Source organism: Phoenix dactylifera, unplaced genomic scaffold (assembly GCF_009389715.1).
Source record: "Phoenix dactylifera cultivar Barhee BC4 unplaced genomic scaffold, palm_55x_up_171113_PBpolish2nd_filt_p 000085F, whole genome shotgun sequence".
In the NCBI taxonomy this organism is placed as follows: Eukaryota; Viridiplantae; Streptophyta; class Magnoliopsida; order Arecales; family Arecaceae; genus Phoenix; species Phoenix dactylifera.
Window position 1 is genome coordinate 762,873 of NW_024067677.1, and position 26,258 is coordinate 789,130.

General features: G+C 39.4%; 1 protein-coding gene across 6 annotated transcripts in view; it reads left to right on the forward strand.

Annotated features, from left to right (window-relative positions):
• The first annotated feature begins 716 nt into the window (after positions 1-716).
• The window catches only part of LOC103716942 (alpha-aminoadipic semialdehyde synthase), a 73,080-nt gene continuing 47,538 nt past the window's right edge, over positions 717-26,258 (forward strand). For 4 of the 6 annotated variants that reach the window (XR_003387512.2, XR_003387513.2, XM_039116328.1 and 1 more), the window contains exons 1-13: positions 725-863; positions 1,140-1,212; positions 1,917-1,980; positions 2,091-2,351; positions 2,452-2,538; positions 2,627-2,756; positions 2,949-3,122; positions 12,184-12,266; positions 14,695-14,811; positions 16,430-16,505; positions 20,996-21,167; positions 22,441-22,537; positions 22,671-22,834. Coding sequence is in view for 4 of the 6 variants with exons in the window: in XM_039116328.1 (XP_038972256.1) it covers positions 1,960-1,980; positions 2,091-2,351; positions 2,452-2,538; positions 2,627-2,756; positions 2,949-3,122; positions 12,184-12,266; positions 14,695-14,811; positions 16,430-16,505; positions 20,996-21,167; positions 22,441-22,537; positions 22,671-22,834 (1,382 nt within the window). In the remaining 2 variants the exon portion in view is untranslated. Of the gene's footprint in view, positions 864-906; positions 981-1,139; positions 1,213-1,916; positions 1,981-2,090; positions 2,352-2,451; positions 2,539-2,626; positions 2,757-2,948; positions 3,123-12,183; positions 12,267-14,694; positions 14,812-16,429; positions 16,506-20,995; positions 21,168-22,440; positions 22,538-22,670; positions 22,835-26,258 lie in introns of those variants that run through there. The other 2 variants (XM_039116327.1, XM_039116326.1) reach the window with 2 other exon arrangements.

Below are 26,258 nucleotides of genomic sequence, written 5' to 3' on the forward strand. Positions count from 1 at the left end.
GATTGTTGAGATGGTAGATGACCAAAATTAGAAAAAAAAATACAGTATAAAATAAAATTGAGATAACCTTTTATTTTATATTAATATAATATTTTGATTTTTATATATAAAATATATTTTAAGTGACTAAAAATATGGACCAAGGTATTGTTGTCGGCTGTTATGTCAGGACACATTAAAATTTTTTTTTTTGGGTACACCGACGGCTCATATTCAGCAAGTGTGCATGCAGCCAACTGAATCAGAAAACAGAATGCAACAAAAGGGCCTGGGCACAGTCCCTTGATCCACCCAAGTGAAACCTTCAGAATGATGGGCCATAAAGGTAGCCACCCAATCTGCTGCACCGTTCGCCTCTCGATATACGTGCGTGGCTTCATGGGAGTCACACTCCTCAGTAGCCTGCGAATATCGTGGAGCAGATCCTCGCCCAAGCCATCCCGACCTCGGATCTACTCAATTACTGTGGCCGAGTCCTTCTCAAAGAGGATGCGGTCAGCGTCCAGTATCCATCTCGCAAGAAAGACACATGCCATCCGAGATTTTTCATAGGGCCAAAAAAGGAAATCCGAGGGGATAACCATGGAAACGTCTCCAACAATCCTGGCCCTCAAATTTCTTGACCATCTTATTTTATTATATTTTTTAAATTGGCACGGATAAAATATTTGCGTGGGCCTACCTTACCTACCGAAGCGGATCCGTGCTGCAGCGTGCAGGTGTTTCCTTTTTCAGGTTCAGGAGTCCCTTTTCTTTATATCGAGTTTATTTTGATGACTATTTCCTCCGTGGATTTCGAGCAATACAAGAAGCATCCCGGCTTTCCAATCCATTCGCTGGTCTTAACATGTCCCGCTTCACCCGTAAATCTCCGTCTCTCTCTCTCCCTTTCTTCTTCCCCCGTTGCGAGCCATTATAATTTCAACGTTTGATCAAATTTTCTTTCCTTTTCTCTTGCTATTAAACATAGTTTTCATCCGGTAACTTGAACGATTTTGCCCTTTTCTCATCCTCCGTATCATTTTTTTTTTCCAAGGCAATGGCCTTCAGAATGTTTCTATTTCTTCCGTTCTATTTTCCATTCAAATATCAGGTTTCAAGAAGGTTTAAGTTCTTGATCTCGAGGTTTTGTTGTGCAGAGAACTTCAATTTGGCCTGAAGCGAGCTTATCATCAATCTGTTTCCTTCACCTTCTGTTCTTGTTGGATTAAGGTATATAATTTTAAGTGAATTCAGAAAGTTCAGCATTGCAGAGATCAAATGAATCCTGTCTTGTTGTTCTACTTGAGGATTTCAGAACTGATTACTGGTTGTTGCAGAATTACGGTATTTTGCATGGTAGTCATTCCTTTTGGTATCTGTAAAGAAAAAAAAAATCTTTTGTAATGGAACATGAACTATCCATAACTGGATTATGTCTGATCTAATTTCTTTGCGCTCCAATTCTCTGTATACTTCGCTAGCCATTTATTTTGATAGCAAGTTGTGATACCTTTGCTATGTGCATTGCATTATGACGAAATGAAGGATTCTGCCACTGTTTCAGTGGATCACAAGGGTTGATTTGTTACCTCAGCAATTTATGGGTGCCAGTTTGTTTGGCCAGTGACTAAGCTAGCAAACTTTGCATAATAATAGTAAACTATCCAATGCTGTTGCAAGATACCGTGCTTCCTTAGTTTCTCTAGCATCCAAGTATTTTTGTTCTATCTTAATATATTTTTCTAGTATGTTATTTTCTCAAGTTTAGAGTCAAATTAGAAGAGGGGAAAATATTTTTTATGCCATTATGTTAGAAAAAATGGCATATCTTGAGATGATGCTTAGATTTTTGAATTTGTTTTAGGGTGACAAGTTTGCTTATTCTTGATGGCTTTTCTCCCAGTATTTTAAATTAAATGGTCAAAAATTGCCAGGTTACAAAGTTGTGGGTGCTCCATTACTGCTGGAAACTTTATTATGTCTACCGCAAATAATGAAGTGCGTGCCTAAGACTTATTGTTTTCAATTTGTCCCTCTAGTTATCCTAAACTAATGGTACAAGGATTAAGTATATGTGACCATATTTATCATTGGTTACTCAATTACAGGGCAGTTGCAGCTTGTTGGGGAATGGAGTTGTTGGAATCCTTGCTGAGTCTATCAACATATGGGAGAGAAGAGCACCACTGACTCCATCCCACTGTGCCCGCCTTCTACTTGGCGGCAAGGGTAAAACTGGAGTTGAACGTATCATTGTGCAGCCAAGCACAAAGCGTATCCATCACGATGCTCAGTATGAGGATGTTGGGTGTGAAATATCGGATGATCTATCTGAATGCGGTCTCATTATTGGGATCAAACAACCAAAGGTCATAATGTCCATCTACTTGCAGTCTGGATATGATATGTTCTGTTCTTTCGTTCACTTTCTAATTTCTGAAAAGTTGAGGAGCTGATATGTCTATGCAGTTGGAGATGGTTCTTCCAGATAGAGCATATGCCTTCTTCTCCCACACCCACAAGGCCCAGAAAGAAAACATGCCTCTTTTAGATAAGGTAACATTCTTGATGGTGCACCATTGTTTACTTTTGTCTTGATTTCTTTAATCACAAATCTGCTTGTAAATGATTCCTTATCCCACAGATTCTTGCTGAAAGGGTGTCTTTATATGACTATGAGCTTATTGTGGGGAATAATGGGAAAAGATTTATGGCATTTGGAAAATTTGCTGGTAGAGCTGGGCTGATTGACTTCTTACATGGGCTAGGACAACGTAAGAATCTTAAAATATTCCCCTCAGCACATATGCACCCATTTTCTTTTCTTATTGTCAGTCATCTGAGAAAAAACTGCTACTGAGAATATAAAATTAGAAAATTGACATGAATATGTAGCTACTTTTTGAACCTGGTGATTCTTTTTTGAATTAAGAATGTTTTGCTGATATAAGTATCCTTGATTTCAGGATACTTGACTCTGGGATATTCAACACCTTTCCTGTCACTTGGGGCATCTCATATGTATTCTTCTCTTGCTGCAGCGAAAGCTGCAGTCATTGCTGTGGGTGAAGAAATAGCCACCCTGGGACTGCCATCTGGAATTACTCCTATAGTCTTTGTATTCACCGGGGATGGAAATGGTATTCTGATGACACTAAACTAGTTTTTTTTTTTTGTAGATTTCATAGTTATGTTAAATTGGTTTTGATTTCATATGATTAACATGAAATTAATGCAGATGGATGTATGAAGTTGTGTGTGATGATCAATATATCATAGAATCCTTGCCATGTACAAGGATAGAAGGTTCAAAATACTAATGAAGTAATAGTCCTCATTTTTGTTAGTTCATATTTGGGTTATGTAATTACATAATGATATAAATCAGTGTCTGCCGAACCGGGCCGAACCGCTCAGTTCGGGTAGTTCCGAGCCGACCTGGTGTGAAACCGGATCGGATCGCCTAATAATTTCGGTTCCAACCCCGTACCGGCCGGAACCCCTATTGAGCCAGCCAGAACCAGTCCCTTACCAACCGAAACTGGCTGATAAGTGTCCGAACTGGCCGGAACCTGCCGGAACCAGTTGGTTTGGTGCAGAGTCGGTGCGAACCTGCCGGTTTGCACTGAGTCAACCTAGTTCCAAACTGGGTTAACACTGTGGACTTGCTGTGGAGCCACTTGATGCTTTTAAAGCATTAGGTGGTTGTTGGGAAGGCCTGAAAAGGCCTTTCCAACAGCATTTGAAAGCGGCGGCTCTCTCTGAGGATACGATTGCATATAGAAGATGGGCTCTTCAAGGTCATTCAGGAGGATATGATGTAGCTGCAGATGACCTCACACGTGGAGTAGGATCCATAGACGTATTAGGTTCTGAGCCGTATACTGGATCGTATTATCTGCAACCACAGACAACCTATGATATACGGATATAAATATGGATATGGTGCATCTGAGGCATCTTTCTGTGGTATTATTCTACGCAGTCTGGAGCATCTCACAGATCAGTTTTTGCTGCCAGCATATTCGGATGGCCCCTCCACAGCTGTATTATCAGTTAGAGGTCGCCTCTCAGAGCCAGAGCTTCAGCGAGAGATTTAGGAGTGTTTTTAATCAAGGATCGCCGAATCGGTACCGGTAGACGTACCGGTCGGCCACCGGACTAGTTGGATAGCAAGTGGAAAAAAAATGAAATGTGAAGAGGTGGTGAGAGATGTCCGGATGAACGTCCAAGGTGTAAGGATCAAGGCAGACTTGCATGTGTTGCAGCTAGTTGGATTGGATGTGGTATTGGGCAACGCATGGTTGAGAAGTTTGGGCAAGGTGCTGACCGACTACAACATCATGACCATGGAGTTCAAGTTGGGGGGCCAAAAGAAAAGATGGACAGCCACCGGCAACAAGGGAGTGAAGCATTGTGAGGCCAACATGCTTGAGACTTGAGAGGCTATGCAAGAGTGGTGCTACATGCTTTGTGGTTTTGATAACCAATCAAGGGCCCGAGGCAAGCAACATGCAGCAGCAAAAGGAGGAATTGGATGGGCTGCTCCCAAGGGTTCGTGAACTCTTAGCAGCTCGTTGGGGTGTCTTGGATACGCCCTCCACATTATCACCCCGAAGGAACTTTGATCACCTAATCCGCTTGAAGAATGAGGCTACGCCGGTGAATGTCCCACCCTACCGGTATGCGCACTTTCAAAAAGGGGAGATCGAAAGGCAAGCAGAAGAAATGTTGAAGCAAGGCCTAATCTGCCATAGCACAAGTCCATTCTCATCACCAGTTTTGCCAGTAAAGAAAAAGGATGGAATGTGGAGGTTTTGTACTGATTACCGGGCATTGAATGAGGCCACCGTGAAGGATAGGTTTCTCATCCCTACAGTAGATGAGACGTTGGATGAGTTACATAAGGCACAAGTGTTTACCAAGCTAGATTTGAGGTCCGGATATCACCAAATCAGAATGAGGGAGGGGGATGTACATAAGACGGCCTTTAGAACACATTCCGGGCATTATGAATACCTTGTGATGCCGTTTGGACTTTGCAATGCTCCCTTCACTTTCCAAGCGGCAATGAATGAAGTCTTCCGGCCCTATCTAAGGAAGTTTGTTTTGGTGTTCTTCGATGACATTCTAGTCTATTCCCGGTCCATACAAGAACACATGAGACATTTGGAAGTTGTGATGCGCATCTTGGAGTAACAGCATTTTTACATTAAGCCCTCCAAATGTGCATTTGCCCAATCGGAGTTAGAGTATCTTGGCCACATCATTTCGGGGGAAGGAGTAAGAGTTGATCCGCGGAAGATTGAAGCAATGGTTGATTGGCCTCTACCAAAAAAAATTTCAGCTTTGAGAGGGTTCTTGGGTTTAACTGGATACTACTGATGGTTTGTATAAGATTATGGGCTGATTGCTAAGCCTTTGACATCCATGCTGAAGAAAGGTGAATTTGAGTGGTCCACGGAGTCGAGGGAGGCCTTTGAAAACTTGAAGAGGGCCATGACACGGACATCGGTTCTAGCCTTGCTGGATTTCAGCAAACCCTTTGAAGTTTACACAGATGATAGTGGAGAAGGCATAGGGGCAATGTTGGTGCAGCAAAAGAGGCCGTTGGCCTATGTTTCTAAGGCCCTCGGTCCCATGAAGAAGGCATGGGGGACTTATGCAAGAGAGCTTCTAGTAGTGGTACATGTAGTGAAAGTTTGGAGGCCATATTTACTTGGGAGGAAGTTCACAATTATCACCGACCAACAAGCTATAAGACACCTATTGCAGCAGAAAATTGTTACCCCGGAACAGCAGAAATTTTTGGTGAAATTGCTTGGCTTCGAGTATGATATAGTGTACCAACCGAGCAAGAAAAACAAGGTGGCGGATGTGCTATCAAGGAAAGAAGGGAGCCCCATTCTTTGTATGGCCGAAGGAGAAGAAGGGCAGCAGATTTCTATGGCATTGAGTGGCATGGAGTGGCAAGTGTGGGACCGAATCAAGGAGGCCATTAAACTTGATGCTAGAGCCCGAGAAATCAGTGAGAAGATAGAAGCTTTGGCGGAAGGTGTGGCCAATTTCAGATTGAGAGAAGGACTGATTTTGTACAAGAATCGGGTGTATGTGCCGGATGTGCGAAACCTAAGGAAAGATATTCTTGATCATTTCCACAATAGTAAGGAAGGTGGGCACTCGGGATGGCTTCGCAGGTACGTGAGGGTGAAGCAATTTTTTCACTGGGAAGGGCTTAAAGCCGAGGAGAAAGCATGGGTGGCCGGCTGTGGGACTTGTCAAAAAATCAAGTATGATCCGAGGGCTCCCATGGGGTTATTGCAGCCACTACCCATACCGAACCTCATTTGGGAAGACATCACTATGGATTTTGTTGAGGGGTTGCCTATGAGCGATGGTTATGAGGTCATACTAGTAGTGGTGGACCGACTTAGCAAATATGCACAATTCATCCCCCTCAAACACCCCATACACGACCAAGTCAGTGGCCAAAGCTTTTGTAGAGACAGTGGTGAAGTTGCATGGGGTACCAAGAAGTATTATCACTAATAGGGATAGAGTGTTCATGAACACCTTCTGGAAGGAGTTATTCACCTTGCAAGGCAACACATTAAAGGCTAGTAACTCTTATCACCCATAAACGGACGGGCAAACAGAGGTGGTCAACAGGACCCTTGAGCTGTACTTGAGATGCTTTTGCCATGATCAGCAAAAGAAGTGGGAAGAGTTTCTTGTATGGGCTGAATATTGGTACAACATGACCTTCCATGCATCTATCAAAATGAGCCCGTTTGAACTAGTTTATTGTAGGCCACCTTCGGGGTTGCATCGCTGTGTGAAGGGCATGGCCAAGGATGAGGAAGTGGAACAAGAACTGATTGCAAGGGATGAGGTGTTGGCCAATGTCAAAAGGGAACTCACAAAGGCACAAGAGAGGATGAAGAAGTACTATGACTGTGGTAGGAGGGAGGTGTCTTTCAAACTGGGAGACCTTGTGTATTTGAAGCTACAACCATATCAACAGAAATCATTGTCCAAGAGGTTCAGCCATAAGCTGTTACAAAAGTTTTATGGACCCTATAGAGTGTTGGGAGAGATTGGGGAGGTAGCTTACCGGTTGGACTTACCTTCTACATCACTATTGCATCTAGTGTTCCATGTGTCTTGGTTGAAACAGTCGGTGGGAGACTCTTCTTTGGTCGGACAATAGCTACCATCTTTTGACGTAGAAGGGATGTTGCTACTTCAACCCAAGGAAGCCATTAGATATCGCATTTGGAGGAAAGGTAAAGAAAGGAGAAAAAATTGGTAAGTGTTGATACATTGGGATAGAGTGCCAAGGGAAGAAGCGACGTGGGAGGATTATGATGAGATGACCTGGTGGTATCCAAAATTTGTCCTTGAGGACAAGGACATTCTTCAAGAGAGGGGGAGTGTTAAGGACCCCCGTAAGCCACACCGCCGGGGCGACAGGACAAGGGAGCAACTGATGGTTATGGACGAGGTTGGGGCACAACTAATGTGGATGGAGACCAGCCGAGAGGAGGAGCAACGAAGTTCATCCATGACATCGGCATCACGTGGGATCTGCTCGCGCGCCAGACCTCGCCCTGTCAACCCAAAGGGCACTCGGCCTGGCCTCTGGCCGAGGTCGGCTCGGCCTTCGGCGGGGTCCGAGGTCGGCTCGACCTTCGGTGGAGGACCCCCGTAAGCCACACTGCCGGAGTGGCAGGACAAGGGAGTAGCTAATGGTTATGGACGAGGTTGGGGCACAACTAATGTGGATGGAAATCGGCCGAAGGGAGAAGCAACGAAGTTCATCCACGACATCGGCATCACGTGGGATCCGCCTGCGCGCCAGACCTCGCCCTGTCAACCCAATGGGCACTCGGCCTGGCCTCTGGCTGATGTCGGCTCAGCCTTCGATGGGGTCCGAGGTCGGCCTGGTCTCTGGCCGAGGTCGGCTCGACCTTTGGCGGGGTCTGAAGTCGGTTTGATCCGAACTGGAGCTCTCGGGTCGCGCGATCCGATCAATTGGGACACGCATCTTGTGCATCTGGGACGCGCGTCCTATGCAGACCGCGTGGAACCTTCAACAGCCTTGACCGAACCTCACTTGGCCAGGGCTCATGACTTGGAGAGCAGCCATGCCGACACCTCAGCCACTTGATTCATCCGCCTAACGCACTCCAAGGGCAACTATGTAATTGGCCCTTCTTAGGGTTGTAAGGGGGGTATATAAAGAATGTCGAGAGGAAGATTAGGGGACTTTTAGAGAGTATTCAGCATAGTGTTCGGCTGCCAAAAGCTTGGGAAGTTTGGCTTTTGTAATCGGCCCTAGAGCATGTTCTAGGGATTGGGCTAGCAAGGATCCACCACAATCCTCGCGAGATTTTGTCTTTCTTTTGTAATCTTTTTGGAATAGAATCATTCAACCATTTTCCTTTCATTGTCCACTTGCAAACGAGTGTTTCCATCAAGGCCAAAGTCCGGGACAAGCTGCAGCCAGTAGTCCCGTCCTTGGCCTTGAATTTCATAGCCGTTGAAGTGCATTTACCGCCCGACGTTGCCTCCTCTTCGGCCCAAGGTAGCAGCTCATCTTGGCGTGCTTAAGGAGCAACGAAGGGAAGGCTTGGCGTGGGGCTTAGGGCCGAAAGCCCCCTTCAACAAAATGCCACAGCGCGTGCTGCGTGCGTGGTGCGCTGTGGCAGATCGAATCGGACTCGGTGCCGGTTCGCACCTAGTTCTGGCCGAATCGGACGAAACCGAACCGGTTCCGTCCGGTTCGCTCTTGTATTGGTCGGTTTCGGCCTCTACGGGGCCGAAACTTGTTTTCTATGCTCGAATCGATTTGGTCAGAGACCAAACCAGTTCCGTACGGGCTGAACCAGCTGGTATAGGCTGGTTCAGCATTTCTTGCTTATAACCCAGCGCGCGTTCCTTATGGGATGAACGTACAAGACTACAGTGCCGCTTGGTTAGTGGGGTGGGTTGATGTGCCTCCTGATCATGCTGATGATCTGGATATCTATGAGAGCCATCACTGCTTGATCCGATTTTAGATATCGGTATGTATGTTGTATTTTAAATGTATATAATTGATTGTATTATTTTATAATTTTTACGCCACTACTTGATTTGAGGATATTTTATGTTGTTCCTTGTAGCATGCAACATCTTATTAATTATTTTATGATTTGTATCATTTTAAAATAATAAAATGCATCATTTAGGTTAAATCAGAATCATAGAAACATCAAAAAATATCAAAAAAATAAGAAAACACCCAAAAAAAATCAAATTAGACTTAAAATTATTGTTCAAAAAAAGTGATTACCAACTATTTATTCTTGAAAACTAAAAAAAATAGGCGTGCCGGTACGAAAACAGCATGCCCTACCCATATCGGTACCGGTTCGGTACCAAACTGTACCGGCCGCTAAATGGTACGGATCTCGGTACTGGTTCGACGGACCTTGATATAAATTAATAACAGTAGAATATAATTGTAAATTAAACCTGTGGGTCTTCCTGCTAAAGAATAGCTGATGGAAGGAAACTAACTATTTTTAAATGGTTATTTTATATTGTCAGTGTATTTAGAAACAGACATCCTACTTAGATCACTGCACGCCTCATAAATATGCAAGAAATTTGGCATCATAACAATTTCTTTGTCGCATGTATTGCTCGATATCAAGAATCTCATTATACACTTCTCATCAAATTTTTTAATAGTTTGTCACACTTTCGGCACATGTCTTCTACTCAGACTTTGGATATTAATAGGGGTGCCCATCGGCTCGGGTCGGGCCGGGTTAGATACGGGTCGGGCCAGATGCGAGTCGGGTCAAAAATTCATCAATCCAAACTGGACCTATTTGTTAAATAGGTCAAAATTTCAAATCTAAATCCGACCTGTTTATTAAACAGCTAACCTGACCCAACCCATATAACTCATTTATTAAATAGATCAAGTCAGGTTAAACGGGTTAGACGGATTTTTAACAGGTTAAATGGATTTAAACATGTTAAACATGTTAAGCGCGTCGGATTAAACAGGTCAAAAATAGGTTAAGCAGGTCTTAAACAGGTTAAACATGTTAAACGGGTCGGATTAGGACCCAACCTAATTATTAAATGGGTCAAAATGGGTTAAACGGGTTAAAGGTTTAAACCCAAACTCAACTCATTTAATAAACAGGTTTAGACAGGTTGATCCATTTACAACCCAAACCCATTTATATCAAAGCCAAACATTCTTAAAACGGGTCGTTCACAGGTCAGGTTGATAGGTCGGGTCATAAATTGCCACCCACCCCTAGATATTAAAGCTAGAGTAATTTGATAGTTATGGAACAATCTTATCTTTTTCTTTTCCCCCATAAATACATAAATTACACAAGGCTTAGACAAATTGATGGTCAATATATATTCCTTTGTGAATGTTTATGGTATATTGCCTATATTTCATAATTCATATATTAATGGAACAAGATTTTTTTTACTGCATACTGACAATGTGGGTGAAGTAGAGATGTGCTTGATATTCTGTCCTGTGAGTATATACCAATAAAATGAAGGGCAGTTGCATAGGTTCATTTGGTTTTCATCTTTGTTGAGATTGCAGTTTATATCAGTACCGTGCATCCACCGACAAGATATATACAAAGTCTCAGTTGATGTAAGATAATGTATTCTGAGTTTTTGGCTATACAATATCATCTATCAGCTGAGACATTCTAATCTTTGTTTCATGACATTCAATAAATATTTTAAATTTTTAAGTATTACATACTCAAATTAATGCCTTAACATGGTAAAAGGTAATTAATTTTGACATGACTAAACTGCAGGTATTCTAGTATCTTGATTTTGATAAACCCTGGCTGATATCTCTCTGTATCTCAGAATATCTTAGCTCTCTCCCTCCTCCTCCTCCTCTTCTTCTTCTTTGCTTCCGAACATAGACTGAGATAAACCGAGATCTTGGTTCATCTTGGTATCAGCCACCCACTGAGATGACTAAGATCTTAAATTCTTAATTTTTAAAAACTTAGATTAATTTATATGAATAAGTAGCTTGATAATGTAAAAATACATGGTTCATAAAATGAGCATAATTTGAGGAGGATCTTAATATAGATATATGGCCAAACCAGGAAAGATAACATTGAAAATTAGAAAACAAGGGAAATCTGGATTTTCTCAAAAATGGTTGAAGAGACATTGAGTAATGCTAACGTTTTAAGTAGGATGGTGTAAAAGGTGGAACCAAGAGATATTTAGGGGAAGATGATGCAAAAAGACTGTGAGAAGAAAAATAAAGAAGAAGAAGAAGATGAGAAATAAAATTAAATACAGTTGTGCTGGTTTCAGCAATAATATGCTTTGTCAGGTTAATTAGGTTATAGGTCAGTCATTTTTTCTCGTTTATCATTTTGATTCTTTCTCCACCTTCACTTGAAAAATGACCTACTTAAGTGCCTACCTAACCCTTCTCTTCCTTATCTTTTGTGTTTTAGTGGTGGATCATAGTACTTGAGAACTGTATGTAGATTTTCAGTAAAGATGCGAATATGAGTCCTTGATAAAAAAGAGAGGGAGACCTAAAATGGATAGACTGCAAGAAACACCTTCTATTCTTATAGAAGGATAGATTCTTATGCTTCTTTAGTGCTGACTTAAAGATGATAATTTCATTTTTCTTGTCTTTTCTTTTCCTTGTTTTTTTTTTTTTTGAATTCTGAACGTACTTGTCATATTTAAAGATAGCTTTACATAAAATCTGATGATCACAAATAAAATATCAGAGACATGCAATTCAGTGATTAAATTGCATAAAATTAGTGAGGAAGGATCTGAGTAAGACGTCGACAGAGAGATCCAAGGTCCTTTCTGAAAACCCAGCTGACTAGAACTGTGCAACTAATGCTGCTTTCTAGTTTCAGTAATAGAATTTGGAGATAAAACTTGCTTTATCATTTCTGAGTTTCATGCTTGATGTCAATGGTTGATATAAATGAGTTAACATAGTTCAATTGTATCTCTGTAGTATAAATATCTGAAAAATGAATTAAACATCTAGTTGTGCTTACATGTTAAACAGTCTTTTTTAAGCGGAAAATGATCCACGGGAGTTTATTGCTTGCATTTTTATTTCAAGTTAGATTCATATCATGTAACCTTCTGCTTCTGTAGTTTCTCAGGGTGCACAAGAGATATTTAAGCTCTTACCTCATACCTTCGTGGATGCTCACAGACTTCCAGAACTTTTTAGACCGGTATCCATTTCTCCTCTCTTTATAAGTTCTCACATTCTTGAACATTTTCCTTGTAGCATGGTAAATGTTTGAAGAGAATCATGTCTTAGATACTAGATACTAGAGGACCTTCACTACTCATTTTCTTTGTTTTCTAGTGAAGAAAATTTTGGATGTCCTTGAAACCTCTCATTCAAGCAGATTGATGGAGGAAGGATCAAATGATTCACAAGCATGAAGCATTAGGCAGTGCACAACATGAGCATTTGCATGAATTATAACAATAATTTGTGTAAACCATGTAATGTAAACAAGGATTAGGCTTATCATCCAATATTTCATAGTTCAATGTGGTCTACGATATCTATATATTTTATTCTTCATCTGTAAATAAAGGAAGATGCAGAAAAAACAATATGCTACCGTAGTTTTCTCAAGAAACCGTATAGAGTGAAGGCAGGTGGCAATTTTGTGAACCATAACAAATTAACAATAGTATTGTAAGAACTAGTTTATACATTGCAAATTCTAAGAGATGCTGAAGATTGAGTTTTGAAATTATTTACTGGTTATGATAGAGAGGCTTCATATTGCTTGAACTAGAGCTAGGTTAATGATGAGAAAACAAATTTCAAACTCATCTCAGGATAAACATCTGAAGCAAGGTCGGTGCTACCATTCCGAACCGTCCGGTTTGGGACGTACCGAGCTGTACCGAAGGCAGACCAGGATGGCTCCAGCCTTTACATCGACAAACTGGCGAAGGAGGAGGAGAGGAAGAAGAAAAGAGAGGAAAAGAGAAAGAGAGGGATGGAGAGAGAGGGACCAAGAGAGGGAAAGAGGGAGATGACAGCAGAGAGCAAAAGAGGCGGAGGGCCGAATAAAGGGCTTTTGAAACTCTCTCTCTTTCTCCTCCGTAGTTCCGGAACAGGGGCAGAGCCCTCTTTCTTCAAAAGCCTTCTCTCTGGCCCTCCCTCCACCGCTCTTGCTCTCAACCGTCGTCTCCCTCTCTCTTCCTCCCTTCCTCCCTCTCCCTCTCTCTTCCTCTCTTTCTCTCTTCCTCTCTTTCTCTCTCTCTCTGCCACCCTCTTCCACTTTCTCCTTCACTTCTTCCCCCTCCCTCTCCCTCCCTCTTTCTCTCTTTCTGCCTCTCTCCTTCTTTCTTTCCCCCTTCTTTGCCGGTTTTTCTTTGTTGGTTCACACCGGAACAACACAACATGATATTGTACTGTACCATATCATTGGCTTACCGGCACGGGTGCCCGTTTCGGTACTGCGGATCTTGATCTAAAGCATCCAAAATGGGCTAGTCCAAGGTATTCCGAACCGGTACCGGTAGACGTACTGGTGGCCTACCGGACCGGTTCATCGTTCTCGATACTGTTTTGGTACCAGGCTTGTATCGAGAGCCCCAGCCGGAGCCAGAGAAGATGAGGTGAAAGAGAGAGCAAGTAGGGGGCGGCAGAGGCCTCTCCTTGTCCCTCCCTCCCCCACTCACTCTCTCCTTCTCTTCTTCTTTCCCAGCTCCGGCTGGGTTCTCTCAGTACGGGTTCTATACTGTTTTTCACTGTGGAACCGAAACGGTCTAGTACGGGCTGAACCGACTGGCCGGTTCAGCATACCATAGGCTAGTCTAAACTTCTGAAACAACAACTGGCTTGTCAAGAAACTTTACCTATCCCTTCTTTGTCATGCCTGAGCACTCCTGCAAACCCCTATATTATAACTAGGTTTTTGTATTATTGTAATTTAAGAAGCAAGTATAGACTCTAATGAGTCTAATGCAATGTACCATATGTATTTATATGTCTGCAATTACTTGACACACACACATGATATGAACCTGTATGGTGAATATCACAAAAAGTAAATAAAGCACAACATGAACAACATGTATATGCATAAGATGTACATGTTCATATGCTTATGTTACAAGTTCTAACATAACTCATTCATTATTCTATATCTTAATTTATTTTGATGCATAATCACATGCATATGTTTCACTAAAACCAAGCTAAACCATAGAGAGAAACTTTAATCTTCCAGAACAAATTTGAGGATTACAATGCTTAACTATAATGGATCTGAATATATACCTTTTAATTTGATATGCATGCCTCAGAGGAATCTCCTTAAAGCAAGCCTGTGCAAACTCTAAGTATATCTCTAGATCTAATGATTTTTAATTAACTCTGAGAAATGTTCAAACGTACAAGCTAAATCAATGTATCTTCTCCTGCATCAATTATACCCAGCTTCTCATAATGGGACAAGGCATGTAATAAATAGTATATATTTTCTCAACTTGTCATGTATGCTAGTGCGGATTATCTCGGTTGAGGTCTTCTGGTTGTTAATTTCAGCATATTGATTTTCTCATGCTTGATTTGGGTAATTTGCTGTTTTCATTCTGGAAGTTATTTAATTGTTCACTTTTTGATTGTAGGCTGGAGATTTAGCTCAACATTCTCAACCAATGAGGAGAGTCTCTCAAGTATATGGATGTGTTGTGACTTGTCAAGACATGGTTGCACCCCGGGATTCTACTAAAAGTTTTGATAAAGTATTTCATCTTTTCATATTTTTCTCTGTTTTCTTTTTTAAATGTAGCATTACGTACATTGTCTCATCACTTTTCTTATGAGCATCACAATCCTTCTTGTTACATAATGAAATATAATGTGGAATTCATAATATCTAAAGTATGCTACTATGTCCACCTTTCTGACCTCCAGATCGTTTCCTTAAACAATGACTAGCAGTTTGGTCTTTCATTGAATTCTGTCATTGTGAAAATCTATGGAAGATTTTAGGTGTTACTTCCTTAACTTCTCTACCTCATCAAATGGGGCATTAGATACATAGAAAATAAAGAAAAATATCAAGACAACTTTATAGGCATCTTGTTATGTCAATGGAATCCAAATTCTACAGCTTTATTAAGCCAAACTAGATTTAACCTAAACTATTGACTACATGTACAAAGAAAACAACAAGAAATACTCATGACACCCTTCAAAACACTTACAACTCATGATAAATTGGTCTAAATCCAATAATATATATATATATATATATTCCATATCTGAAAAAGCCTCTTGTATCTCAAAGTATAACCATTTAAAACTATGGCAGTAATTAAATGCAAAAAAGAAAATGCAAATAACATTAGATTTCTAACTTGATTCGCATCTAAAATCTATTCATATCATCAAGGTCTTTTTGTTCTAGTAATCGACTGTGATCTTAGAAAAATTTCTCAAACAAAGTCTAGTTAAATTCTTGAAGTGATGCTGGAATCCATTGTAATAAAGTAGAAGAAAGGAGTTTTGGAAATACTTGACAAAATGAGGACCCTCATTGGCTGAGACCACAAGCAGGAAGTTTAAGAACTTTTGCACCAACAGAGCAGACTTTTTTACTGAATTATAGATGAACCTATCTGGACTCTACAGTGACTTACAATATTACTTCTACACAGAATTTTGGAAATTAACACTTTAAAAAGCTAAATTTGTAAAACTAAAACATCTTCAAGTGACAAATTAGCCTTACCTTATCCAACAGCTTGACCATCAATCAATTGCTTTTCTCTCAAATTGTGTATGTTTTGTTTTTTATCTCTTTACTAGTCAAGAGATTCTAGTTCTTTTACCCTTATATGTTCAATTTGTCTTACTGAAAGCATTCCATCTTTGCACTTTCTTTGTTAATTGAAAGAATTCAGATGCCAGTCATGTACTATGCTGCTAGTACCAGCACTTCGTATAGGTTGGCATGGCAACTATTTAACCCTCTTTTAATATTTAATGATAAATATTTTTTAGATTCTTTTATATTTCTTTTTCAGCACAACTTGCCATGGTGCCTGCATGGCATGGTGTATACCATGCTGGCAGGTGACTAGTACACACACCAGCATCAGATTTTAAAACTTTGCTCTATTTCCATCTTGATAGTGTTTCCAATCTTGGACTGCTCTTCTATGGTATATACTATGCAATTTTTGAGCTATCCAATCAAAACATTAATGCATTAATGGGAAAGTTTGTCATTCATTTGTTACATTTGGTGAGCTTTTAAATTGGAATATTATGTACTTGACTTTGTAAAAATAATTTAATTCTCCTTAAAGACTAAGTATACATAATATTTTATTTTTTAAATGTCATTCCTTGCAGGCTGATTATTATGCCCATCCAGAACACTATTATCCTGTTTTTCATGAAAGAATCGCTCCATATGCATCTGTCATCGGTATGAGTTTCCATCACTTGTATTTCTTTCTTCTGACACTTGAACTAAAATGCGGCCCTTCTTATTCATAGTTAAATCATGCAAAATACATAGTGACTGCTTTTAGGTGCTGACCTTTTGTTCTTTTTACAAGTCTATTTTTTATATCCCCTAATAAATGTATGCCTGGATTTTTTAAATATTTAGCATGTATGCATAAAGGAATGAAACATATGACATACAAAATATCAAGAATTTTCTTTTCTATATTTTTGAAGTTGATTTCACAGCATAACAAAGATGAAAGAAACATAAGGAGGAACCTTTTTTATGTGGAGGGGAAGGGGAGGGTGGGCTCCTCAACTCAAGGGGGACATGCTCAACCACAACAAGCTCTTGACATCAATACTAAGTAGCAGGAAACTTCTAAAGGTGTGTTTGGGTTTTTCTGCAGGAATATTCTGCAGGAATCGAGCCTATTGGCCTACCTAGCTCGCAGTCTTTCAAAGGCATGCCCAAGTCTTAGCCTAAATCCCAGTCCATGGGCCTGTTGGGCTGCAGGAAGAAACAAAAGAGCCATGGAGGGTTTTTCTCCCTTCCACAGGATTTGGGCTGGGGAGTGATGGGTGGATATGGGCCCTACCTAAATGGGCTGCCTAATCCCAGAATCCAGCAGGAATTCCAGTCCAATTCTGTTATATTTCCCAAACAGTTCCTAAATAGGGTAATATACCCACTTCGGAAGCTCCCTGGAAGCTTGAACCTGCACCGGCTTCCTAAGCATGCACTTGAATCAAGTGTTTTTGAAATATGTACTTCACCTGCCCCTGCATTTGCTCCCAAACTTGCTCTTAGCTCTGGCAACTAAGCATCAATATATAGTAAACATAAATTTGTTAAATATATAAATTTTATTTTACCAGGATTCAGACTAAGGGTCCATGACCAAAAAATAACATTATGTGTAGTAAAAGAAAAACATTCATCGCATTGCTTTATGGTGGAAGAGAGATAGTCTAGAAGTTCACGTCATTTTAAGTTAACAAATCTTGAACATTAAAACTAGGAATTATATGTAAGCTAAAGGAGGTTTAACTTTGTCTGCTGTTGATCTTCCAAAGATCCAGGATGGTCCAACCTTCTTGTTATCATAGGTTTCTCAAGAAAGATGTTCTTTCTTTATATATGCCCATACTAAGTCTCCTTCTGTACGGATCTTCAAGTAGCATGTCTACTAGACATGCCTTTTCATGTTGACCTTCCTTGCGTTGCTTCCAGATGCTGTTGAATCATGATTACTACTATACCACATTACCACTAACTGGTTTTGACAAACTGAAAAGAAGGCTGATCACTAAGTTTGGTAGTACGACTAAGTCCATCTGCTACTTGATTGAGCTATTCACTTTCTATTTGAATGAAGAAATATACTAATGTTGGACAAAAGCCCACGTGCCTTGAAATTTGTGTTAAAGTCGGGGCCCCTGGGGCTTGAGAAGCATTTTGAGAAACTATCAGACCTCTTCTGCACTAATTGATGGAAAAATGCAAGGTGCCACTTGGCTCACAAATGTGAAATGAGCCTAAAGTTTTGCACTAATTGATGGAAAATGCAAGGTGCCACTTGCCTTTTATATTCAACTGATCTACTGAACCGAATGGTGAATCATGTGTAGATATATGTGCTGATTGTTGTTTAGTATATGCAATACATAGTTTGTAATAACTTGTCATACAAGCTGACACCAAACCACTCCTTTTGACCTCTGACAATAAAAATAAGCTCAAAACTTATGATGAAATGTGTGCAGGAACATGAGAATATGCCTACACATAATTACCATATTGAAGGTGTTGTGCAACTGCTCTTGGATGCTCATATGTTGGTAGTATAATCCAGCATTGTTTCTGACTTTTAGCTTGTTGTGGTAGAACTTGTCATAACCATGTCTAGTCCATACTCTGTAATTTGGGATTTCAAATCCTCTAAAGAAAAGGAAAAGACAAGTAATCAGGAAGATTTCCTTACCGTCTCAATTTAAAACAATGCTGCTAAGGATGGTGGGAATGAGTGTAGAATCAATAAAGAGATACAAGCTTGTACTGCTACCTATCAGTCAGATTTATTGTGTATCATTTTGATACAGAAATTCATGGGCGGTAAAGAGGTCTGCACCCTTGTACCATGCCAATAACTTGCTGGTATAGTGCATATCTTACATATTGTATGACATATCTAGGAACTTTAATCTATTTGCTGCATGTGAACTGCCTAACTAGATTAAACGACTGCGATCAACTTGGAAGGCTGGCTAGGCAAGTTGACTTGAAGAAAGATATTTTGACTTCTTTAAGTGATCTAATTTTCCTAGATGTGATGTAGGACAACAAGGGGTTAAAACAGTTTAAAAGCTAATTCCAACATAGATCTTATTTAATATCTTGTAGAAAATCAATGTAAAAAGTGCCAACAATTTAGTAAAGTAGAAAAGCAACAGAAGTAAGAGAGAATAGTAGAAGGTAGGAAAGAAATAAAGTGAAGTAATAAGAGAAGAAGAAGAAGAAATATAGAAGAGAACAAGGATAGAAAGAGAGAAAGATAAGAAATGGCTAAACTGGGTCCAAAGAAATCCTTTCATTCATTCAAAAGAAATCATGCACGGTGCCTTTTCATTCAATGCTAGTAGACCTTTTTATGGAATTCATGTGACTTGCTTTCCAAGCAAAGGACTGTAAGCAAGTAACTAATCCCCGAAATATTTCATCAAAGAAATTCGGAATAGCGCATAACCCTATGTAAAGACACCTATAATAAACAAAAATCAAATTCTAATGATTTGATAATTTTTTCCAACCCAACACATCCCTCGTGTAAGACTCTTGTATGCAAATTTCACTTAGAATAGGACTCTAAAAACCAATTTCAAAACAGAATAAAATTTCCGAAAATAAAAAAATGAACTGCATATTTTTATATGCCATTAATTGCTTCCACTATGACGATCTCGACTTTGAGATCTTCATGATGTCACTTATAAGCTTGATTCATTAGTGAATCTCCAGGATCTGATGAAGAAAGCCTGTTTAAATTTTCTTGCAATCACACCATTGATTGGTTGGTCTGACATCCATTGCTTGACAATCGACAAGCTCTGGCTCATACTTCTGAAGGCGATCTTCATTGAATCTGACAAATCAGTCAAGAATGGATCTTCATATTGCTTGATCTCTGTAGGTGCCTTTAGGGTTGTAACTTGATCTTGCCATGATTGCTCTTCATTACAAATCTTTATCACTGCGATCTTCTACCTTCAATCAGTCTTACTTGATAGGTCATCATCTGTAGCATTGTCAATCAATCCTCAATTGCAGAATCATTGTATGATAGAACTTTGAATATATACTCTTCACACATAGAAGCTTTGATTGTAAGCTCTTCATGAAGTGTTTCTTTAACTCCTTCGTTCTTCTGACTCTTGATCTATACTTCAACCTTAGAGAGATTTTCGATGCCTAAAACTGCTGCAATTGCACAGTGTAGTAGTCATTGACTGTGTCACATCATTATTGATAAATGTCAACCTATGGTCCATCTTTTTAAAGATCTTCTTCTCATATTTGACATATTCATGAAGATCATCAATTCTGAAACTCAACCCCTCATTTGATAATATTGGTGAAAGGGGAAATAAATGAAGAAAACAGAAAGGGATCAAGAAAAAGAATAGAAGAACAGAGCAAGACCTTTTAGCTCTGATACCAAACTGATGTAGGACAGAAAGGGGTTACAATAGTTAAAGCTAATTCCAACACAGATCTAGTTTAATATCTGGTAGAAAATCAATATGTAGTGTCAATAGTCCAGTAAAGAAGAAGGACAGCAGAAAAAAATAAGAGAGAATAATAGAAAGTAGGAAGAAATAATGTGAAGTAATAAGAAGAGAAGAAGAGTAAAGAATAGAGAAGAGAAGGGGGATAGAAAGAGAGAAAGATAAGATCATAAGAAGGGCCAAACCTGATCTAAAGAAATTCTTTCATTTATTCAAAGAAAATCACATATGATGTTTTTTTAATTCAATCCCAATAGACTCTTTTGTAGACTTTACATGACTTGCTTTTCAAATAAACTAAGACTCTTGATAGGCAAGTAACTAATCCTAAAATATTTTCTGAAAATAATTCGGAATAGCACATAAGCCTATATAGAAAACCTAATGATTTCATGACTTGTCCAACACAACATATACCTAATATAAGACTGTTTTACACAAATTTCATTTAAACTAGGACTCTAAAACAAATAAAATTACCCAAATAAAAGTTCTGTAAGATACAAAAAAAATTGAACGACACTTTTTTATTCGTGATCAAGATGTAATTGTAGCTTTTCACCCAATCCTTGCTTGAAGTCTTGACATGTATACTGTCCCTTTTCTCTATAGATATTCTATGTAAAATATTTTGATATTTTGCAACTGATAGTGATACATATCAGCTTGGTTTTTGGTCAGTGAATTGTATGTATTGGGAGAAAAGATTTCCTCGGTTGCTGACTACTAAGCAGCTGCAAGAACTGACGAAGAAAGGATGTCCACTTGTTGGAGTTTCTGATATAACTTGTGATATTGGTGGTTCAATTGAATTTGTTAACCAAACTACATTTATAGAGAGGCCTTTCTTCAGGTAGGCCCTTTTCATCTCTATTCTTTTTAACATCACAATGGATCTTAATCCATGCCAATATTCTTATTCTTTTGTACCACTAATATTATTTCTTCTCTCTCTCTCTCTCATATATATATATATATATATTTGCTGATATCCTACTTATTTATGTTATACTTGTTTCTATTATTAATGGGAGATACAAACATACAAAATTAGTTTCATCATTAGTGATTTGTATGTACTGAAGAGTTGCCAAGCCTGTTGTGTCTTACTCAAGGAATGTGGGACCGAGACGAATCGGCCAGTTTCTGCCTGTTTCGAGCCGTACCGGTGGCTTACTGGTACGGTTCCGCCATTGAAAATGGCTCATTGCCGAAGCCGGAGAAGGAGAAGAGAGAGAGAGCGAGTGGGGGAGGGAGGGAGAAGAAGCGGCGGCGGAGGCCGGGGGGGGGGGCGCTAGCTTCCTCTCTCAGTACGGCCCTAGCACGGCCTGTACCGACTCATTCCGCCGGAGAACCAGTACGGCGCCCGGTACCGGTTCCTCCGACCTTGGTCTTACTTTGCCCCACCTCAAAAGCCTTTGTTGAGGAATCTAGCAAAAGACTGTTTACCTGAAAGACAATAAAGTCTCCAGATTATGTCATTGGACAAACGATCAAATTATTGAATGCAGAATGAACTTTATTTCGATCATGCAACTAGCATGTTTAGACCCACCTAATAAATGGCAAATGCAACCTGGCTAGATTCCATCAATAATTTTGCTATTTCACCTATAAAATTACAATCATGTAGTTAATGGTAGATTAAATTATTGTTGACAGTATGCTGTTGATGACTGGATCATGCACAATAAGTTCGCAGATTTTGATTGTGGGCTGGTTCATGGGGCCCACCTGTCACTCATGTTACCCCCATATACCGCACCAATTCCCAACTGCCAAAGGCTGCCAAAGGTGATTGGTGTGCTGAGAGGAGAAATTATTGGTGTTGGGAAGCAGCATTCTTATACAACCTATGAATAATGATACCTCTAAAAGTACTCTTCTCTAATTAGTCTTAGTGAACAAGCTTATAATGGTTGCATGCAGCTACCCGTATGTTGTGCTAGACTTTTCTATCACTTAGTGTTTTGATGATAGGATAAATAAATGATACCTCATATAGTTTAAAGAAAATATATTTACCAAAATTTGCTCATGAGATTACTTGCTAGTTAACTTTAAGCTACTGATAATTTCATCATTCTTTTAGAAATTTAGTTTGGCAAGTGAATTTTTGTTGTTAGGTATGACCCATTCACTGATTCATACCATGCTGACATGGAGGGTGATGGTGTAATTTGCTTAGCTGTTGACATCCTCCCAACAGAGTTTTCCAGGGAGGTAAGGCAATTGTTATTGTCTCCAGATTGCAAGTTCCCTTGTGCTTATCCTATGCTAAACTGTTAGGAAATCGTGAGACTAACTTGCTTATAATTGTTATTTTGATGTTTTTACTTTTGAAATCTTGGTGAAGGCTTCTCAACATTTTGGAGATATTCTATCTCAATTCGTTGGTAGATTGGCTTCAGCTAGGAGCATAATGGAGCTGCCATCTCACTTGAGAAAAGCGTGCATAGCTCATGCTGGAGCACTTACTTCTTTGTACGAATATATTCCTCGAATGAGAAAAACTTCAACGTAAGCTTCTGATCTCTGTCCTGACTCCTGATTTTTCTTTAGTGCATGCACTAAATGGGATTTTTTAGTTAAATTTTTCAATTTTCATGTTTCCATTTGACTTATTTTTCATATCAACGATTCTGTGCGACAGAGAATATTTTTCATGTAGTATCTTTGTACATATCAAAACTTGTGGAAGTAGAAGATATTGACTTGTCAATATGGAAGAAAGATGAAGAGATAAAATGTTTCAAGAAATATATAGGACAAGATATAGTAGTTTGCAGCTCTGGGGATGATATATATAACTCTACACTTCATTTATGCTACGAAATAAGAGTTTGAAAGATTCAACAATTGAGTATAAATAAGTAGCTCTCCAAATTGGAGATCCACACTCTTGATCATGATCTACACTATAAATGCTTAAAAACCAGAAAATCATTTGCCCTTTTGGTCTCTAACGTCTAACCTACACATTAAGTGGGTGTAAATGTGGATGGCTTTAGTCACATAATACAATACGTTGCCATGAGTTAAAGTTTAATGATTTCCAATCCATACATGTTTTAAGATGCATAGATCATGAGATCAACAAAGTGGATTTTTGATTTCAATGTTTTGTCATGTGTTTTAGAAAATTAGCATAATTGATGCCATCCATTTTGCACCCACTTGATGCAAAGGTTAGAAATTGTCAAAAGATCTGATTTTCAATTTCAGGGTATTTTTACAAATTTAGATCAAAACCCATGCTATGAATATTTGATTTGGATGGCTTGCCATTGACTTTGGAACAAGGTTTGTCATCTTGGTACTGAACCACTATGGTACCATCCTATTACAGTGTTATTATGCGGTACGGTATGAGATGGCGAGGCATAACAAGTGTCGGTACAGTACGAGATTGCATACCGGTTCGGTATGGTACATCTAATACAGTATGGTACCGACTGGTACAACAAACCTTGCTTTGGAATTATTAGATCCTTTATGAAATGTTTAACATCTAGGCTGTCCAAGTCGTATATATAAGTGACAGCCAAATCACATTATTGTCTACCACCTTTTTGTTGACAAGTCAACATTAGAGTTGAGGATCTCAAATAGGGAAAATGGGAATTTGAAGTTAAGATTTGCCAATGGATCATTATTATGTAATCATCATGTACCATTGAGACTTGAAGGAATTATATTGTAATTTAACCAGCTCAACTACATGCATAGGAAAAATGACAAATGAATAGGGCATTTAAAATCAAAGCTAGTGAAGAGGGATGAATATATTTGAGGTCACTGTGCGGCTAATCTTGGAGTGATGATTTCCAAATGATTTTCAGAATAGTTACATTGGAAGATGAGGTGAAATTGTAACTTGGAATGATGATTTTGGAAGTTCATTAGAGAAAGCTTCAGGACATCAAAATTAGCGTATTAAGGTAGGGAGGACTATTGAGATGATTTGGCTAATTGCAACATTAGTTGGAGGCAAGGTTCGCGGTACCGATGGTACCGACGTACCGGTCGGCTCCGGTAACGGTACGGTACCGGTGCCGAACCGAGCCGAACCGATACCGTACCGATGGGGCACATTCGGCCTGGTTTCGACCCCATCGTCGTTTTTTTTTTTTTTTTTGGAGTTCTTTCACTTTTGGATATTTTTGATGTTTTTATGTTTAGGTTTAAGGTTAAAAGTAGATGATGCAACTTATTACTTCCAAATGATTCAAATAATGAAATGAAGAACATAAAATATTTTCAAATTAAGATACAATCAATTACATACATTTAAAGCACTCTCGAATATCTAAAGCCTCTGGCCAGCGCTGTGGCATTTTTAAAGTGCCACAGCGCTGGCACTATTTTTCAGAAGCGAACCGGTGCGAACCGGCACCGGTTCGAGCTCATACCGGTGCGAACCGAGCTCCAACCAAACGGTTCCGACCCATATTGGGTCGGAACCGTTTTATACCCCTGTACCGGACCGGTGCGGCTCGGTACCGGTCCGGTACGGGCTGAACCGACCGGTACAGGTCGGTTCAGCAGACCTTGGTTGGAGGTGAACCTAGAGAGATGGGGCTTGTCTTTATCGAAAAGTGGAAAAAAAAAGAAAGAAAATGGAGGCCATGGTTTGCCGACTTGGTATTGGATTCCATACAAGTACCATCCTACTACAGTGTTGGTACATGGTACGATACAAGATAGCAAGGCATATCGGGTGTCGGTGTAGTACGAGACTACGTATTGGTTCGATACCGATATGGTACGGTATGGTACCGACCGTTATGACATCCCTCAAGGGAAGTTGGAAATTTTGAGGAAAGCACATGAGGCTTCCTCTTCCAGATGATATTGGGCCCATGGGGTATTAAGTGCAATATATTACAAAACACTAGAACTCTAGAAGTCTAGAACCTTACTTGAAATATTGAATGCCGTGTTTACACTCATAGATGCTGTAGGTTTAGCAACAAGAAACATGACAAGAGAGCACAAGATCCTACTAGATTTCTCGAAAAACATTCTCATCTTCTTTCCATATCAATTAGATAAAGCTAAGTAGAAAGATGATTTCCTAGTGATAGTAGATGGTACAGATGGACTACCATGTTCACTGTCGTCTAAGCATGGGAAAGAAGGAAATAGGATTGTTAATGTATGCTATTTTGGGACAAAGGAGGATGCAGGGACATATAGTACATTTAGTAGCAGAATTTTTTATTACATGTGAAGATTCTCCATCAGAGACTTCTAGCCCACTTAAAACCATAATAATTCCTACTTGGGTCGGAACTGCCTTAGAATGAAAAACTTCTATCTTCATATAAAGAGTCATAGCAAACAAATTTAAAGTTTTTTATTTAAGAATGAGCAATCCATCTATGATTCTCTGAGAATTTCTCTAATATTTGCTTGTATAATGATTTTGAAACTACCAGAAATAAAAAAAAAACGAGAACATCTTTTATTATTTTGAGATTTTTTAACAGATAAGTTTTTTACATCTGTCGAAAGCTTCAAATATTTAATCATATGAAAATGCAGCATCCATTAGCATCATCTCACAGGACTCTGTATCATTCCATTCCCATTACCCAGCCACCATTACCTATAAGATCATTACCAGTGATTTGCTTAATCTAATTTGGTCTAAACTTGATGTCAATTCTTTGCTAGTGCTAGATTTCTGGACAGTACAACCTTGACAAGTGCTTGACATGAAACTTGGAAGTCAGGAAATTTACTATTTCATTGAACTGTTAAACTCAGATCTAGAAAGAAACCTTCTAAATTTGTGAGCTTTATAAAATCAAAACAAAGAGGAATGAAGGTTTTTATAGGAAATTGCACCATAAATAAGACAATTATAAGACAAAGGGCAATAAAGCAAAACACCCTAAACATACGTTTGGAATTTTTTGTAAAAGAGAAGCACACAACT